The sequence below is a fragment of the Myotis davidii genome, unplaced genomic scaffold (assembly GCF_000327345.1).
Source record: "Myotis davidii unplaced genomic scaffold, ASM32734v1 scaffold458, whole genome shotgun sequence".
Classification (NCBI taxonomy): domain Eukaryota; kingdom Metazoa; phylum Chordata; class Mammalia; order Chiroptera; family Vespertilionidae; genus Myotis; species Myotis davidii.
This window is the reverse complement of record NW_006289819.1, coordinates 2,941,313-2,960,498: the sequence shown is the minus strand read 5'-3', so window position 1 is coordinate 2,960,498 and position 19,186 is coordinate 2,941,313. Positions and strand designations below refer to the sequence as shown.

General features: G+C 52.0%; 1 protein-coding gene across 1 annotated transcript in view; it reads right to left on the bottom strand.

The window, feature by feature from the left end:
- Nucleotides 1-9,997: 9,997 nt before the first annotated feature.
- The window catches only part of PTPRF (protein tyrosine phosphatase, receptor type F), an 80,744-nt gene continuing 71,555 nt past the window's right edge, over nt 9,998-19,186 (bottom strand). Inside the window, exons 24-35 of the mRNA XM_006762619.2 lie at nt 18,189-18,286; nt 15,507-15,630; nt 15,187-15,362; nt 14,385-14,504; nt 14,034-14,188; nt 13,671-13,956; nt 13,398-13,576; nt 13,059-13,185; nt 12,707-12,832; nt 12,382-12,536; nt 12,154-12,289; nt 9,998-11,731 (exon numbers count right to left, since the gene is read on the bottom strand). Of these exons, the coding sequence (XP_006762682.1) occupies nt 11,663-11,731; nt 12,154-12,289; nt 12,382-12,536; nt 12,707-12,832; nt 13,059-13,185; nt 13,398-13,576; nt 13,671-13,956; nt 14,034-14,188; nt 14,385-14,504; nt 15,187-15,362; nt 15,507-15,630; nt 18,189-18,286 (1,751 nt within the window). The 3' untranslated portion in view covers nt 9,998-11,662. The remainder of the gene's footprint in view (nt 11,732-12,153; nt 12,290-12,381; nt 12,537-12,706; nt 12,833-13,058; nt 13,186-13,397; nt 13,577-13,670; nt 13,957-14,033; nt 14,189-14,384; nt 14,505-15,186; nt 15,363-15,506; nt 15,631-18,188; nt 18,287-19,186) is intronic.

Sequence of the window (19,186 nt, the reverse complement as noted above, 5' to 3'; positions counted from 1 at the left end):
GGTAGGTCAGTCCATGCAAATAGAGAATTCAGCCTAACTCCGCTTTGCAGACAAGGTCAGTTGGGAAAGACCAGGACCTTCTAGCCTATGAAATACAATATAAATATAAAAATGTTTACACCAGACATGCACGTGCCCACAAACACACCCTGGATTCCTATGTTTAACAAAAACATAGCCTTTCTCTCTAGCTGTTTTATTCTCCAGCTCTGGGGCGGATGGCTCAGTGTTACAGGCAACAAGCCCCAGTGAGTAGCACCAAGAGGCGCCCCACTGGCCGTTTCTATATCCCATTCAGTCCTTCTCTTTGTTTCCACTAACTGTTCTGTTGGGTTTTTGTTTTGATCTCAGCCACCAACATACCTCCGCCTCAAGGCTAAATCCCACCCATTTTCAAGACATCAAAGTTCTACCTATTTGTGCATTTTTTATTTAAACAGTTTAAAATAAACACCTGACAACTCTGTCTCCCCACTTGGACAATTACAGGCACCCTCAGAACTCAAAAGCCAACCCTTGGTCCTCCCCTAAATCTGCTCCCCGCACTGTTCCCCACCACAGGAGTGGCACCAGGACACGTCCAGGTGTGCAGTCATACTTGATTCTTCTCTCTTGCAGCCGTGTCCACAGCTTCTGGCCCTACTTCCAAACTATATACTGAATTCTACTCTTTTTCCCTCCTTTGTCACTACCATCCCACTTCAAGCACCTTTCACCTGGCCCACTGCAACCAATCTGTTTTGTTTCTAAATCTGTTCTCCAAACAGCAGCCAGAGTGATCTTGCTAAAAAGCAAAGCTGAATTAATTGCTCTCTTGAAAACCCTTTTAACACTTCCTGTGCCCTCACTGTGAATCCCAAGTCCCTTGTCCTGGCCTTCCAGGCCCCTGCCCACTCTCCACCCCATCCTGCCCCATTTTTCCTTTGCTCTCTGGGCTCCAGCCATGCTGGCCTTATTTCTGTGTTGTTGTTTTTTTCCTTTTAAAAATACATTCTTAAGGATTTCAGAGAGGAAGGGAGAGGGAGAGAAACGTCAATGATGAGAGAATCATGGATCGGCTGCCTCCTGCACGTCCCCTACTGGGGATTGAGTCCACAACCTGGGTATGTTCTTGACTGGGAATCAAACCGTGACCTTCTGGCTCATAAGTGGACACTGAACCACTGAGCCACGCCAGCTAGGCTGTTGTTTTTCTATAAGGAGTTATACTCCCTTCTGCCACAAGGCCTTTACGAAAGACCATCTCCTCACAGCAGCCTCTCTAACGTCCTGTTTCCTGTATTGCTCTCGCCGCATCAGGCACTCTTCCTTATACCATCCGACTTTGTAATTATACGCGTGTACAATTTCTGTGACTTATGTCTGTTTCCCACAGACTAAGCCTCTAAGAGCAGGGACTTGGTTTTCCTCTATTGGGTCCATTGGCCTGTGCATGCCTGGTTCATAGCAAGTGCTCAGTAAACATTCCCAGAACACTGTTCGTGAAAAGAATAGATAAATGAAGCCAGATGGATTGCAGTTTGCATAGTAAAGCATTCGGGCTCTGGAGTCACACAGATCCAGGTTCAAGTCTAGATTCTGCTCCCTTCCTAGCTTTGAGACTTAGGGTGAGCTGCTTGACCTCTCTGAATCTTAGTCTTCAGCTGCAAAAGGGGCTATAACACAAGCTGCTATACAGGGCTGTTGGGGGAATTACATTTTAACAATGCAGGTAAAATGTATGTCACATCGAAGTGCATAGTAATGTTAGCAGGTATTATGTAACATGTAAGAGGTGTATACCATGTGTTTGTTGGATTAAATCTTTAGGACCACATAGGAGCTTACACAAGAGCAACTGCAGAGAATGCCCTGAAAATGGGCCAGAGAGGCTGGAGGGAGCCACCCCTGGAAAGGAGTCTGGGACACAGGTCTTTGGGAGGAGATTGAGGAGCATCCCAGTGCTGGGGCCAAGAACCTCCCCCCAGGTCAAAGTTCAGTCCAGGTTCTAGGTGACCCCTATTTATCTTAAAAACGTTGCTGGTAATTCTCCATTTGAGCCATTGCTACCATTGGTGTGGGAAATGAGGAGAAACGCAGCTCATCAGGGAGAGGCGGTTGGTGTGGATGCAGGAGGCTTCTGAGTGGAGGTGGCTGTGGATGGGAAGTCCTCCCAGAGCTGACTGGGATGTGGGCTCAGGGTCAGAGCAAAAGCTGGGCCCTCTGAGGAGCTGGGAGGGATGGTTCTGAGGCCCGAGTGACCGCTCAGGCAGCTCCAGCTGTAATTCCTCCCACAGTCAGCTTTACTTCTCGCTGTAGGCCAGGTCAAACACTTCCCTTTTGGTCCAGTTAACAAACATTTATCCCTGCTTTGGGCCAGAAATGGCTGGGAGGCAAGGAAGACATGGCCCTTGCTTTCAAGAAGTTCACAATCCAGCCCTAACTGGTTTGGCTTAGTGGATAGAAGGGTCCTGGGTTCGATTACAGTCAAGGGTACATGCGGGGGTTGTGGGCTCGATCCCCAGTAGGGGGTGTGCAGGAGGCAGCCAATCAATGATTTTCTCTCATCATTGATGTTTCTATTTCTCTCTTCCTCTTCCTTCCTCTCTGAAATCAATAAAAACATTTAAAAAAAATTCACAGTCCAGTGCTTACAGTTCTTTTTGAATTTGTCTAGTAGGTCTTCCGGTTTTTACCAGAAGGCCCTCAAAAAGAAAAAAAAAAGTTCACAGTCCAGTGGAGGAGGCAGATAAATCAAACCATAATTATCATGTCAATTTGCATTTCGTTTCTGCACTGCAGCCTGGATAATTTCTTTGGTATTTCCCCCTTATTTTAGTATGTGAACAGCTGAAGGAACAGAATAATTTCAGCGCGGTGCTATGGTTACTGGCCCAGCAATACAGCTGGATGCGCGGCTGTCTGGGTGAGTGTGGAGAGGAGGGGCTGAGGTGGGATTCCCAGAGGACTTGGGTGCCCAGGCATATGCAACCACAGCCTGGTGTGCTTTTCTGCCACGAACACAATCTTATGAAAGAAAATGTATGTCAACCGTAGCAAACTAGAAAATGCCTTTAAAATAGGGAGCATCACCCCCCAGAAAGGAGCTGCTGACATTTTGGTGTATGTCCTTGCCTGAGCTTCTCTAATTTTTTTAAATATATTTTTTAATTAATTTTTTACAGAGAGGAAGGGAGAGAGATAGAGAGTTAGAAACATCGATGATAGAGAAACATTGATCAGCTGCCTCCTGCACATCTCCCACTGGGGATGTGCCCACAACCCAGGCACATGCCCTTGACCGGAATCGAACCCGGGACCCTTGAGTCCACAGGCTGACGCTCTATCCACTGAGCCAAACCGGTTTCGGCAGAGCTTCTCTAATTTTAATGTTCCTACAAATGCCCCAAGGAGCTGTCAAAATGCAAATTCTGATTCAGTAGGTCTGGGGCCTGCGATTGTTTCTAAAATATTTCAGCTGCAGATAGTGATAGTCTCCAAATTCACTTGAACAAGATTGTAGACGATAGATGTGTGTGTATATTTTGGGTTGTTTCCAACTTTTCAGTATTATGAGCAGCACTGGCTGGGTATCTAAGTGGTTAGAGCATTATCCTGATACATCAAGGTTGTAGGTTCAATCCCCAGTCAGGGCACATACAGGGAGCAACAAATGAATGCATGAGTAGGTGGAACAACAAATGGATGTTTCTCTTTCTCTCTCCCATTCCTCTCCCTCTCTAAACTCCAATGGTTTTTGGTTAATCCTCACGTGAGAATAATTTTCCCATTGTTTTTTTCTTTTCTTTTTAAAAAAATAAGAATTATTTTATTTTTTGATATATTTTTATTGATTTCAGAGAGGAAGGGAGAGGGAGAGAGAAACATCAATGATAAGAGGGAATCATGGTTGCTACCTGCACACTCCCCACGCCCCCTACTGGAGACGAGACCTCAACTGGGGTATGTGCCCTTGACTGGAATAGAATCCAGGACCCTTCAGTCCAGAGGCCAAAGCTCTATCCACTGAGCCGAACGGGCTAGGGCTGTTTTTTCTTTTTTAAATATACATTTTAAAAAGGGAGGGAGAGGGAGAGATAGAAACATCAATGGTGAGAAAGAATCATTGATTGGCTGCCTCCTGCACGCCCCGCACTGGGGATCAAGCCTGCAACCCTGGCATATGGCCTGAGTGGGAACGAAACCGTGACCTCCTGGTTCATAGGTCGATGCTCAACTACTGAGCCATGCCAGCTGGGCATTTTCTCATTGATTTTTAGAGAGAGTTGAAGGAGTCAGGGGAGAGGGAGAGAGTTACATCGATGAGAGAGACACATCAATTGATTGCTTCCTGCACGTGCCCCCATTGGGGCTGAGGCTAGAACCTGCAATCCAGGTATGTGCCCTTGACCAGAAAGCGAACCCAGGACCCTTTGGTGTGCAGGCCAACACTCTAACCGCTGGGAACACCAGCCAGGGGTCTCTATAATCAATTATTAACCAGAATATAATTTTTTTTATTGATTTCCGAGAGGAAGGAGAGGGAGAGATAGAAACATCAATGAAGAGAATCATTGAACCAATCAATGAAGAGAATCCCCTACTGGGATCGATCCTGAAGCCCAGGCATGTCCCCTGACAGGGAATAGAACTGACCTTCTGTTCATAGGTTGATGCTCAACCACTGAGCCACACTGGCTGGGCTAAAATCAATTAACAATAAAAGTGTTATGAACAATGCTGCAGTGAATCTTTGCCCATAGATTTAAAAAATATTTGTCTGTTTGTTAACTGTATATAAATTCCTAAGTGTGGATCACAGGGTTAAAGGTAAAGCATATTTTAAGACTTCTGATAGATACTGCAGTTTCTCCTCCAAAAGGAAGAACCAGCATAGATCCTCACTAGCAATGTGAGTGCCCAATTCCCCACACCAATGTTAACACATAACTATTAACAGTTGGATAAATAATAGTACCTGATTTTTTTTTCAACGTGTATTTCTTTGATTAATGGGAGGCACTGTAGAAACAAAACAAAACAAGAACAAAAAGAAAAAAATGTAAAAAGGACGAAAAAATAAACACACACAAAAAGAAAAATAGTAAGGCTCCGTATCTTCCATACTTTCAGGAAATTTGTGTATCTTTTGTAAGTTGCCTATTTGTGTCCTTGTCCATTTTTCTCTTAGGGCATTTAGTTTTGTTCATACTGATTTGAAAGCTCTATTTATTAGGGATTTAACCCTTTTCTTTTTACAAGTGTGTTTAAGAAAAGGTGTGCCCTAGCTGGTCGCTCAGTGGTTAGTGTCAGCCCGTGGACTTTAGGGTTCCAAGTTAGATTCTGGTCAAGGGCACGTACCTCAGTCACAGGCTTGATCCCCGGCCCCAGTTGGGGTGTGTGTGTGGGGCAACCCATTGATGTACCTCTCTCACATTGATGTTTCTCTGTCTCTCCCCCTCCCTTCCACTCTCTCCAACCATCAATGGAAAAAATATCCACAGGTGAGGATTAACAACAGCAAAAAAATGTGTGCTTAAGAAAAGGCAAGTATTTAGATAAGGCTGGGATACAGGGTTCAGGGAGAGAGAGGTGGGGCAAGTGTCACAGAAGAGTATGAAGAGTTTAAGGGTCCAGACTGTCATCCCAGAGGGCGCAGAGGCTGCACCCAGCATCCTCCTTACATCAGGCCTCTCACTCTGGAGCCTGGGTGGCTGCCCTCATCCGACAGCGCCCCCTCCGGCCCGGCGGGGCTGGGTGAGCACAGCCTACTTTGCTCCCAAGAGTTCCATTAGATCCCACCCAGCCTGTCTTTACGCCGATAGGTATTCTTCCGATACCTTATTGTTCATTTAATCGTGGAACGATAACATCTGTAACCAAAATTGAGGGAGGGGGATTTTCCAAAATTGATCTAATATCCACTTGGAAGAAAATCAGGGGACTAGCTATGTCAGGTGATAAAACCACAAAAATGAAATGAGTAGTTCTGGCTCAGACAACACAGACCAATGAGAGACCCAAGGCCCAGAAGCAAACTGTGCTTGTAACTTCATATGGGATTTGTGTTTGTTTTTTTAAATGAGGCATTACAAATCAGTGCAGGGAGGAGGGTGATCTAAAATAATTTTTTTGGGGGGGAAAAAATTGGTTACATTATCCATACACTGAAGTAGTTTTTAAAATAAGAATTCCAAGAGATAGTAAGCAATGGAATCAGATTGACAAAGAAAACAGCTGAGAAAACCACAGCCCTCGATGCCTAAGTCAAGACCCGTTCTCCCCAGAAGCCTGGGCAGGTTTTAAGCTCAGAGTCTACAGATAGAACAATCAGCGTGGGAGGCGGGGCAACCACCAGGGTAATTTAATAAAGAAACCCACTAGCAAAGCCTCAGCAGTTTCCATACAACCCTCCCCTTCAGCAGTGAGTTCATACAGAGCCGGACACGGCATCTTCTCAGTTCCTGGGGAAATTTTGTTTATAAAGATGGCAAAGCTAAAACTGAGAGTAAGTATAAAAGAGAGATTTTCAGACCTATAAGAATCAGAACTGTTACAATCCTTTGTGAAAAATTTTCACAAGGGAGTGCTTCACCAAAGAAAAAGACAAACAGGCTGCACCGGAAACAGTGGCAGCTGCGTGTGATCCAGGGTGAAGGGAATGAAGAAAAAACTGGAAGACTTATTCGAAATTAATGCTTGAAAGATTTTTCATGAACATGAAATGAAAACGCTGTTTATTGGTTTTCAATTTTCAGAATGAAAGACTTAATTACAGAAATAGAACAGAAAGTATTATAAACCTTGACAATGTGATATAATTTTAAAAAAGGTAGTTGGAGGAGGGGGGAGGGGGATCAAGGGGAGTGAGCTAATTCCCTCATTCTTCATAGAGGGTAATCAATAGATACTGCCTCCGGTGATCAACAAAGAAACAGATGTTTAAAGATATTGTTTCAAGTCATGAAGGAGCTCCAGAAGAATGAAAATAATATAGCGAATGAAACCAGGAGCTACAGGGGGAGACCATATACATGAATTAAATCTCCCACACTTTATTGTGGAGTCTCCAGGTACCATCTTACTGAAAGTGCCACCTACGGAAGATATGATGCTCACTACCCAAAGAACTAGTCAGAAGCTCCAGGGAATGAAATGGGCGTTGGGGAGAGGAGAAAAGGAAAGCTTACCCTTTATTCTGTATCCTTCAAGACAGAATTATGTTTACCTGTTTTATCATGTGCATCCATTTTTTAAATAAAAAAAGCTATAATGGCCCTAGCCAGTTTGACTCAGTGGATAGAGCGTCAGCCTGCAGACTGAAGAGTCCTGAGTTCGATTCCAGCCAAGGGCACATACCTCATTTGCAGGCTCAATCCCAGGACCAGGTTGGGGCACGTTCAGGAGGCAACCAATCGGTGTCCCTCTCACATCGATGTTTCTCTCTCTGTCTTTCCCTCTCCCTTCCACTCTCTCTAGAAATCAATGGAAAGATATTCTCAGGCGAGGATTAACAACAACAAAACCTATGAAGATAACCACTTAAAAAAATTATGGGCCCTGGCCCGTGTGGCTCAGCTGGTTGAGCATCATTGTCCTATACAGAGAAGTCAGCAGTTCGATTCCATGCCTGGCTTGCAGGCTCAATCCCCAGTAGGTGGCGTACAGGAGGCAGCCCATGGCTGTTTATCTCTCCCTTCCTTTCAAAAAGCAATAAAAGCATATAGGAAAACAAACAGAAACCTATGGCACATCGATAACAGAAGAGTATGTAGCAGCTTAAAAAATGAGGTACTGACAGAGAAAGAAATTCACAATACTTAAATGAAAAGAGCAATTTGTAGAAAGATGTAAGTAAAATTATTCTCATATAAAAAATAAAGTTTATAAACATGTTTGTATATTCATAGAAAATGCCCAGAAGAATAGTGACTAAACTGTGACTCCCTCCAGGGAGAGAATGGGACTGTAATGTTTTACAATTTCTATCCTGTTTTGAAAGATTTTTGTTTCTAAAAACATTGTGTCATTTTAAACGTTTGCCATTTTAGAAATTAAAGTGCTATTCTTTTCTTTTTGGGTGCTATTCATTCTTCACAGAACTTTAGGAAAATTACAAAGAAAGAAATCAACCAACCTCACAACTCTTGGTGTATTTCCTTCCAAATACTTTTTCTCAATGTACCCGACTCCGTTTCCAGCTCAAGGTGGGAGGCAGTAGTGTGGAATGACGGAGTGATGGCAACTCCATGTTCCAGTTAGGAGCCTGGAGTAGGTTACTCAGTCCTCACGGTCCGCCCTCCCCATCTCCATAAATGGCAACTTCATCCTTCGAGTTGCTCAGACCAAAACTGTGGGGTTAACCCAGACTCCTCTTTCTCTCATCCACTCCGTAAGCAAACCCTTACTTCCACCTCCAAGATATAACCAGTATCCGACTACTCACCACACCTGGATCTGCCATTTCCTCTCTGACCTTTCCCCCTCCCCTACTTCCTCACCCCGTGCTCACACGCTCACAGCTGCAGCTACACCAGCCTCCACACCTCGGGCACACTGCCCCCCAGCCAGGGATTTTGCTATCTGCTCCCTCGGCCTGGATGCTCATTTTGAAGATGTTTAGGCAAAATCTCTCAGCAGCTTCACGTCTTTCCTCAAATCCCATTGTTTCGATGAGGCTCCCTCTGACCACCCTAAAAATCAAAGCTTCCCCACGTGCCTGATTCCTCCTAATCCCCCACGCCCACACCTCTCACTTTCTAACAAACTTCCTGGTTTTCACCTGCATCGTATGTTTCATCTTACCAGAGTGTAAATGCCACGAGGGCATTAGCCTTTGTTCAGCTCACTGATAGGACTAGTGCACAGCAAACGCTCACTAGGTCTGTGTTGAATGAGTGGATGAACTGTTATTTCCTCATCTACACAAAGAGCGTAATAGGACCCACCCTGTACTGTGCTGTGAGGATTACATGGCTTTCCCTGACTGGGTGCTAACTGGTTGCTAAGTGAAATAAGCCAGCCAGTGAGGGAAAGACAAGTACCATCTGATCTCATTTATATGTGGAATCTAATGAACAAAATGAACTAACGAAACAGAAACAGACTCATAGATACAGAGAACAGACTGACAGCTGTTCTCAGGCACAGACAACAGTATGATTACCAGCGGGAAAGGGGTGGAGGGGGAGGTAAGAGAGGGTAAAGGGGAGTAAATGGTGATGGAAGGAGACTTGGAGTGGTGAAATAAAAAATAAAGGTATCCATTCCTCACCACATGAACACTCAGAACCCACCTTATGCCACCTCCTCCAGGAAGCCTTCCTTGACCCTGCTACAGAGTCACGTGCTGCCTCAGTGCACCCACAGCATCTGTGGTGGGCTCATCACGATTGTCTAGTCTGGTCATTGCCAACTTGGGTATTTTTCTCCCCCACTTGTTCTGGGTCTCATTCATCTCTGTGTCCCCAGAAGTTCCATGGTTTGACATGATAGGACTTGCCTGATCACTAGTGGAGCGGCCACAGGACTCAACGAGTGGATACTGCTGCGTCCAGAGGCCAGAAGGCCACACCATGCCCAGTATCTACATCGCAAGAATGACAAGGATCCTCACCGGCCCATTTCCATACTGTCACAGCCTCCACTGCCGCCGTGGCAGCGGGGGAGCAGAGAGGCAGGTCATGGGAGAGTGTGTGGCACCTGGAAGTGGGAGTCCCAGTACCTCTGACATGGGACGCAGGATATCCTAAGGGTGAGGAGAGGCAAGGGTACGTATGTTCCCAATCCGGGAGCTGTTCCGATGTGGGGGGGACTTTACAGGCGCCGGTGGCTCCGTCTTCTGGGTCTGTAACCTCTCCTCTCAGAGTGGGCGCCATGCTGAGCGTCCACCTGCTGGCAGACACTCCGGACAGCCTCCCTGTCTCCTGAGGAGCAGGAAGGCACCAGGACCTACTCCTAGGTCTTGACTTCCAGAGGCCAGACTCCGGTTCCAGAAAGAGCTGAGACAAAGGCCGGGTTTGTAAGAAATCTGATTATTCAAATTTATTACCATCAAGTTTTATGCAATGATGCTGTAGTTTTCTTAACAAATAGAAAACAGACTGTGTACAACAGTGAACTCTACAGCACTAGCATCCACAAGGTAAAAATGAATGTCGCATCCAACATTACCAACCCTGGATTGTTGATCTTGACCGAGCCTAGCTAGATCTTGGGACATCTGCTTCGCGTCCCTCGGCTAAAACAGCTATGCACCCTTCCCCGCCCCCACTTACCTACCTAGATAGTGCTGCCCAGAGGAAGAGGCCCTCTCCCTGCCCCTCAGCAAGCCAAGATTATAAGGATCGATTATAGTACCATTGAGAAAAGTCCAGTAGTCTTGCCACATTGGTTCATGAGGGCATCTTGAAGGAGTGGAAAAGAGCAATTCTCAGGGGCTTTCGAAATAGCTGCAAACCAGGGAGGAAAACCATCCGGCCCTTCTCTGAGAACAGACATGTGCTACCAGGCCTGCTGGCCTGGACCTGAAGGGCCAGCCGTGCCCCTGCTTGGCCCTGAGGTGTGCAGGGTGCGGCACACACCCTGACCTGTGCCAACTGCTTCGGCCACATGGCCAGACCCACAGCCTCCCACCACCACACCGCACCGCACCGCACCCCGCAGTGCTGGGGATAAATGCCAGCCTCCGCGGGTCCTGAGGTCATCCTGGCAGCTCGCAGGGAGCCCCAGGGGCACCGAGCCGCCTCCCCTCTCAGGGGTTTGAAGCAGAGGCCAGGAAATGACTCTCTTTTTTTCCTTGTTTTTTTTTTGTTTTTCTCCTTTTTTTTGATTTTTTGGATTATTGTTTTTGTTTTTTGTTGTTGCTTTTTTTAACCTTTGCAAACACGATGGTGATGAGGAACGCCTTGCCAGGCTCCCCCGACACGTCTGGGGTTCTGGGCTGTGAACGTTAAACACACACTGGAATAGATGACTGTGCTGAGCGTTTCCTATCTCTTCCTCGCCCACCACTGTCTGTGGGGCCTAAAATAAGGCTCTTAAGGAGAAACAAAACAAAACTTAAAAATAAAAAAAAAATTGTTCCCTGCATTTGGCTGAAACCAGATCTTGTCTGAAGGCCTGGAAGAGCAGCGGAGTGGTGAGGCCCCCGCGTAGGCTGGCGGCCCCGGCTCCACATGCATGAAGAAGGCATGATCGTCCTTCAGCAGTAAAACTTACATAAAAAAGGACGCAAATAACTCAAAACAGAAAATAGACTACACCCCAACCCCCATGGCAGCCCACTCTGCAGTGAAGAATTTGCAAAAGGAAACATCCGAGAGAAGAGGCTAGAATCCCTCAGTCTACTCCACTTAATGTATAAAAAAGAGGCTTTTGCCCCATCCCCACCCCATGAGAAGAAGCATGAGAAATGCGACAGCGGAGCAGAGAGTTCGAGGTGGGCTCTGGGCGGGCCTGGTGGATAGAGACGGCTGCCGCGCCTGCCTGCCGGCCCACCCAGCGGCCAGGGGTTCCGAGCTCTCTGTTGTGGCAATGTTCCTGAAACGCTGTGATCCCAGGGGCTGTGCTCTGTCAGCAACGGCATCCGTGCAGGAGGGCTGGATGATGGTCGGTATGGCTCAGAGGAGCTGGTCCCCTCCGGAGCCCCTAGGCAGGGGCGGCGAAGGAGAGGGGGCGGTAGTTACGTTGCATAGTGGTCAAAGCTGCCGAGGTACTCCAAGGCTGCACGGTAGCACAGCTGGTACTGGTCCTGCCGGGAGAGGGGGATGGTGAGCACGGGCAGTGCCAGTGGGTTCCCCAACATACTGACAAGGGCACTCACACTGCAGCCAGTGGGCCATAGACTTAGCCTCTGCTGGCCAAGAGCAGATGCTGGACCCAGACCTCCGCCCCAGGCAGTATCCAGAGGGCCTGAAAGAATCCCTGAAGGCTCACCTCTCACTCCCTTTCCCACTGTCCACATCCACCTACAGCCCCCGAGTTACCCTGTAGGGGCTGCTATGTCCAGCCCCAGCCAGAGCCAGGGACACCACGGGTGCTCAGGGCAGAGCTGCCGAATGAGGAGCACGTCCTACGGTGGAGTCGGGCTCCCAGAGCCATCCTGCCCTCGAGGCCCAGGCAGAGCTCGCCATGCTCAATGTCGGCGGTGTGCTCACGCACCGGCCCACGTACCTCCGTCTGCACCATGGCCGGGCGCTGTGTGCGCAGGGTCTTCACGGTCTGGAACATGTCCACCACACCCTCATAGCGCATCCGCTCCAGGACGATGCTCAGAGTGATGAACACCCCGGTGCGGCCCACGCCAGCACTGCTTAGGGACAGCATTGGGTCAGGGGCCCGATCTACCAGGCCCGCAGGCCACCCCCCGCCCCTGCCGCCCCCTCCGGGGGCCAGCCCCACCTGCAATGCACCGTGATGGGCCCGTCCTGCCCAAACTGCTCCTTGGTCTTGTGCACCTGCCCGATGAAGTCAATGAAGCCCTCCCCGGTCTTGGGCACACCCTGCTCTGGCCAGTCCGTGAACTGGAACTGCCGGATTGTCCTCGACTGCCCATCCTGGGAGAGGCGGGAAGGGAACGGGGTGAGTGCCGCGGGCGGCAGCCCCACCAGACCAGGAGGGTAGCACGATGACACAGGTGAGCACCCTGGGAGCCAGGGCACATGCAGGCAGCCCCCGCCCCAAGTGCTCAGGCAGTTACAGACATGGTCCCCCTGTCCAAACTCACCCGGGCGTCCGTGACCTTGAACTCACGCAGGATATACTGTGGCATGTTGTACTCGGCCATCGGGTCAACAACAAAGTACTGGTAGCGAGCAGAGCGCTCTGCTGGCCAGTACTGGTGGCATTTCTCCTGTGGACAAAGGGCCCGCTGCCATGATCAGGTGGGGAGGAAAAAGGGAGGGGCTCCCAGTATCAGAGGATTCTGAGGCCGGACCCCTAAGGTGGTGATAATTGAGGGGGGTGGGGGGAGAGGGGACCAGAGGTTATGCTGATGAGAGACTGGGTATGAGAGGAGAGAAGAGTGAGGGGGGGCTGGTATGCTCCCAGGTATCAGAGGGGCCCTGGGGTGGGCTCACCCTGCCCATCTCCCGAAGCCTGGTCAGCATGACGATGATGGTGGAGTTGTGCTCCCACAGCATGCGCCAGAAGTCCTCGGTGCTCTCTGCCAGAGGCCCCTGTGTGGCTATGTAGGCCTTTTGCTGCCTGGGTGGACATAAGACTGGACATGCTGGAGGTGCTGTGCTCCCCGAGTCTCCCCAAGACTGCAGAGTCTCTTGGAGCTCCACTCAGATCACCCCTCCTCCGGGAAGCCCACTCTAACCGTCTGGGCTGGCCCTACTCTGTGGTACCCTCAGCCAGTCAGGCACAGGCCTAGGCACCCACAGAGTGTGGTGGGCAGACACAAGCATGCTAACCTGTAGCCATCCAGGAAGCTGGCATTGATGTAGTCAGAGCCCTCCACACCCCGGATGGGCTGCAGGCACACTCGGGTCAACTCATAGGGCATGATGTTCACCAGGCGGTTCTTGAACTTGTTGCAGGGCAGGTTGGCGCTGATGAAGCGGGATGTGTGGGCCTTGGAGCTGGCCAGCAGCTAGCGAGAGGGAGGGACTGGTCAGGCCTGGCTTCCTGGGGGCGGGGACACAACTCATCCCCATGACCCAATCCAGGCCCAGCCCGTGGCCCACCTTGAACTCGAGCTCCATGGCGGTCACACTCTCCCCAGGAGGCACTTGGCCCAGCTTCTGGATGTGGGCGTAGAGGTTGCGGGCGGGCACCTCTGTGTGTCCGCACGTGGCGGCCTCCAGCAGCGCCTCGTGGATGAACACGTACTGGTCCTCTGTCTGCACCATGTAGTTGCGCTGGGATCGCATGCACGTCACGTGGCCGTAGATGTCAACCGTCTTCTCGTGCTTCATGCGCTCCAGCATGGCGTCGATCACGATGAAGCAGCCCGTGCGGCCCACACCCGCGCTGCAGGACACGGGCTCGGCTTGGGGCACAGGTCCACCCACCTCCCCCCTGCCCCTGGGCAGTGCCGGGCCCCTCACCTGCAGTGCACCACCATGGGCCCCGCGTCCAGCGGGTTGCAGGCCTTGACGCGCCGCAGGAAGGCCAGGATGGGGGTCGGGTACTCGGGAACTCCATGGTCTGGCCAGGCCATGAACTGGAACTGGCGCAGCTCCCGCTTCTCACTGGAGCCACTCTGGGGAGAAGGGCGGGGAGAGAATGTGCGGTGAGGGGAGTCTGCCTGCTACAGGCTCAGGGCCGATGACGCGGGGCTGGCTGCCACAGCGCATGCCCACGTGTCTGAGCTGACGCCCGAGCCCCAGCCTCCGACGCCGAGTTCCGCTTGCCCACCCGGCACACCTCGCTCAGAGGAGCACGGGACAGGCCCATACCTTGTGGAGTGCGAAGGTGCGCACGGTGTACGTGGCCAGCTCCACCGTGTCCAGCAGAGTCACCTGAATGAGGCCGTAGGTCTCAGTGCCACGGAGCGGCCAGTACTGATCGCACTTCACCTGCAGAGGGACAAGCCAGGCCGGTGCCAGGGTGTGCGGAAGTGCCCAAAGGCTTGAAGGGGCAGGGGCCCCGGGGGCAGAAGCGGGGTGGGAAGATACAAGGCTCCCCAGCCCAAGGTCTCAGATCCACTGTGCCGCCCCCTCACCCCAAGTCTCTTGGGGGCCCCCCAGCCGGTTCTCACACTCTGTCGCCAACCCTGCCCTTGCCGGGGGAATGAGGGCCGTAATTGAAATTTATTTATTCATGACCAGATCGCACCAGGCACGTTTTCTGCCAAATTTACCCATAACGTTTATGTGCCGTTTTCAAGCTCTGTAAATTTTACGTTCCAGTCAATGCTTTGCAGTGCAAAAGCAGATAACAGTGGCTCTTTCCACTAATTAACTTGGAGATGTGTTAATGCCCCAGGAACATCCAGCATCTGGGGAACATGTGAACATCCCGGGAACATGCCAGCAACTGGGGAACGTACTCACATTCCCAGAAAATGTAGCATCTGGTGCAGTATATTAACATCCTAGGAACCCACTCGTGTCTGGGGACCACGGTAATACCCCAGGAAAACAGCAGCACTTGGGAATTCCCTTGGGGAACTTTGTCCCACAGGGACACAAAAGGTGCTCGAGTCATCTGGTGGCTATTGCCCACCCCACCTCCTGGCAGAGCCCTGCCCAGTCTTACCCGGGACTTCTCCTCCAGCCGCGTCATCATGACCACAGTGGCTGTGCGCTGTTCCCACACCATCCGCCAGAAATCGCCCATGGTCTCGGGCAGGGGGCCCTGTGTGGCAATGTAGGCATTCTGCTTGCGGTAGCCATCGATGTAGTTGGCATTGATGTAGTCGCTGCCCGGGACGCCTGTGGATAGGGACGGACACGGGAGAGCATTAGCCTAGGGTCCCCGTCCCCACCCATCACACCTCAGTGCCCCCCAGGACTCATGGGCCTCTTCTGCCAGCAAGGAGGAGAGCAGGGGATGGGAAGGGCTCGCCCCTGGCTCACCATCGATGGAGGTAAGGATGACACGCGAGTGGTCGTAGGCAATGACGTTTGCGTAGCGGTTCTTGGGCTTGTTTACCTCCAGGTTTGAATTCTCCCATGTGAACTGCTGTCCGGGGTCAATGGACTGCAGAGAATGGAGGAGGCAGGTGGAGTGGGTAAGAGCTGAGGTCTCCCTACGGCCCCCAAGGGGGACTCAGCCTTCCAGGTGGTGCCCACATCCCATTTCATGCCTAGGCCACAGCCAGCCCCTCTGTCCACGGTTCCAGTGAAGGGTGGACTCCCGCTGCCCTAGCCATGAAGTTCTGGGGCTGCCATGTCACTTGTCAGGAAGATAAAGAATCAAAGCCTCTTCTGGCCATGGAACAAAGCCCCCTGCCTGCAGAGCGACTGGGGGTGAGGTGAGGGCAGGGCAAACCCCCTCGGGCCCTGCACTAATGAAATGAGCGCAGAACGAGAGGGAGCGAAGGCCGCCAGCCATGCAGTACCTGCCACTGCCCAAGGCTCTGGGCATCCACCACAAGGCCGTCTGGCTCTCCCACCTCTCTGGCTATTTCTTCTGCCTCCTCCCCTTCCGCCTGCTTTTCCGCAGGCAGGACACAGGGCTCTTTCAGGGTTCACTCCCGGGCCCTCTCCTACCGCCACAACCTTCCCTCAGTGACTTCATTTGCTCGCAGGATCTTACGCCCACGCGCCGGAGCTCCCATAACCCAGCCGGCAGCGCAGTCTCCCCTGGGCCTCCAGTCTAAAGAGCCAGCAGCCTCCTTCCTTATACCACGCAGATCTGATGACCAATTTCCTGCTTCATGGCTTCCAGGGCTCCTCACTGCCTCACCTCAGACGATGATAATAATAGCGGCTCCATCCTAGCGAGAGCTCACTGCCTGCCTGGCACGGTGCTAAGCACTTTGCATGTATTCCCTCACCTAATCCTGCCATGAAGCAGGTTCTATAATTACCCTCTCTTTACAGATGGATTCAATCCGGTTTCCAGCACACGATGTTCCCCATGTTTTGGAGCCAGCCTGTCCCTCTCCACAGGGCAGCCGGTACCACTTCTGCAAGTCCCCCCCAGCGCAGCCCACCTCGCAGCCCCCCTTGCCCACACACGTCCGCCACATTTACAAGGCACACCGTTCTATTCCATGTCCATCATCCGTCTGCACTCATCTCCCCAGTGACTGAACTCCCAGAGGCCATCTGTCTCCATATCCTAGCACCCAGCACAGGGAGGGCACAGGGCAGGTGCTCGACAATGAGTGCATGACTGACTGACCATTAAAGGTAACGGGACCATGGGACCCTAGCAGAGGGGAAACCCTCGCAGACCAGGAAGCCAGAGAAAGCTTCCTGGAGGAAGAGGGCCCTGTGTGGCAATGGAAAAGCTCATCTGGAGGAGGAAAGGGGGCAGAAGGTGGAAGGGGAGACACAGAGCCTGGACAGGGGGCACAGAGCTCTGTTGGGAGGAAGGGCAGGTATGGGACACGGAACTCAATGTGTATGGGCTGAAGGCCATGAAAGGCCCTCCTGGCCAGTGAAAAACTGAAGGCAGGGAGCCCAACGTGCTGGGTTTGTTACCCTCGAAGCAGGGCCTTATGCAAAGCAGGCCCCAGGGTGCTCCACAGGCAGAGGCAGGAAGCTTGCCTATGGCAGACACGTTCCTCAATCTGCCTGCCAAGCTCAGCATCCTCTGCAGAGCTCGGACACACCCCTTGGAATCTGCCTGGCTCACAGCCTGTGGCAGGGGAATCATGGTGCCCGCGGTCAGGGTGGACGCAGCTGCGGATGGACAGCTGACGGGAGTGGAACAAAGCCCAGGCTGGGCTGAGCCAGCCCTTCTACCACCTCCTCATCCCTCACTGATAGAGGTTAATCGCAGGCGAGATCTGTGCCAGCAGCAGGGGGACCGGGCTGAGCCACAGGGACAGCTCCCTCTGTGCTCCTCAGGGGGGCGGGGCTCTACTCTCACCTTCACTAGCCAGGCGCTTCCCAGCTGGGCAACTTGGAAGCCCTCAGACCCCAGGCCAGGGACCAGTGCTCGGAGGTCTGAGCCTCCAGCAGGCAGGAGTCGAGGCCAGAGTGCAGGGCGCATGTGGAGGGCCCCGAGGGGAGGGTTTGTGCAGCCTGAGCCGAGTCCCCTGACTCCCCATCGCTGGGATCTGTGCAGCCCTGATAACACGTGAGTACAAGCTTGTGCAGGGCACAGGTTGTGCCTGTGTGTCAGGCAGGCCTGGGTGTGAATCCTGGCTCTATGACCCATCAGCTGTTTGACCTTGGGCAGGCCACTTGCCCCCTCAGCCTCAGCTTCCTCCTCTGTAAGATGGCGTAATAACAATACACATTTCACAGGATTGTGGAAAGGACTAAATGCAACGATGCATGGAAAGTACTTAACGCAGTGCTGGCCCCGAGTAAGTTCTTGGGACATGCCAGCCATTATCATTGATGTGTGTGTGTGTGTGACCTTTTGCCTGCTCTGTGAGCATCTGGGCATGTGTCTGAGTGTCCAGGTCTGGAGTGCTGGGAGGGCCGCAGCCAGGCCCAGCGCCTGAGTAGCCGAGTTCCTGACTTGCCACTGCTGGCGTGATCTGGGGAAGCCTGGAGCCCCTGACCCACAGCTGGGACCCGAGGCAGGAGGGAAGCTGGCCTGGAGCCAGGCACATGGCCGGGGTGGGGACGTCTCACCTCATACTCCTGGGAGAACTTGAGGCCATCGTTGGCTTTGAGGCGCTCAATGTTGTCCGCTAGGTCAGTGATGGGGATGGGCGGGTGGTCCCGCATACCTGGGGGCACACACAGGCTGAGTTAGCATGAGGCCCGAGCGAGGCGGCAGAGACCGCTCCAATGCATGTACGTGCACATGTGAACGTGGATCATGGAGCACTGGGCACTGGTGGCATGGAGACAGCGGCACATGCGGCGACAGGGTGGCAGAGCACACAGTGGCCGGAGGTGGGGAGAGGACGGAGAGGGCGTGTGTGTGCCGTGAGCATGTGGGAGCATGTCTGTGTGACGCGGCGCTGAGTGGGGGCACCAGGGCCCCACCTGGTGGGGTCTCGAGGGGTGAGAGGCTTCCTCCCTCCCAGGCAGGGAGGTGTGGCTTCCTCAGCCCGCACCCCCCCTGTGGGCAGCCCTCCTGCCCCTCACTGGCGCGGGTCACCATGGGAGACTCCGTGACATCATCGCCCCAGCATCAAGCATGTGGATGGAGTGATCACGAAGTACAGAGACAGGGTGGATGACGTGGGAGAACACGGAGAGAGAAGCAGAGGTGAGGAGGAGGTGGAGAGACAGGGAGGCAGAAAGGTGTCAGACTGAGGCTGGAGGCCAGAGAGGCGGAGACTCAGAGAAGGGGCCGGTGGGAGGGAACACAACACTGAAGGAAGCAAAGAGGGGAGGAGGAGGATGGAGAAGGGAAAAGATGAGACAGCGAGAAGGGGGAAAAGAAGAGAGGAAAGGAGAGAAGAAATCAAGGGAGAAGGGGGTGAAAAAAGTAAAGGAAAGACACGGAAGCCAGAGTAGGCCAGAGTAGGCCCCAAACATGGGAACTTGGAAAACTAACTTGAGATATTCGGGCAACTGGGGGCACTGGAACCTGCAGAGAAAAAAACAAAAAACAGCAGGGCAAGAGAAGAAAGCTGGTTAACCTTCTCCGGTCACATCACGGTGGGACACAGCGGAGG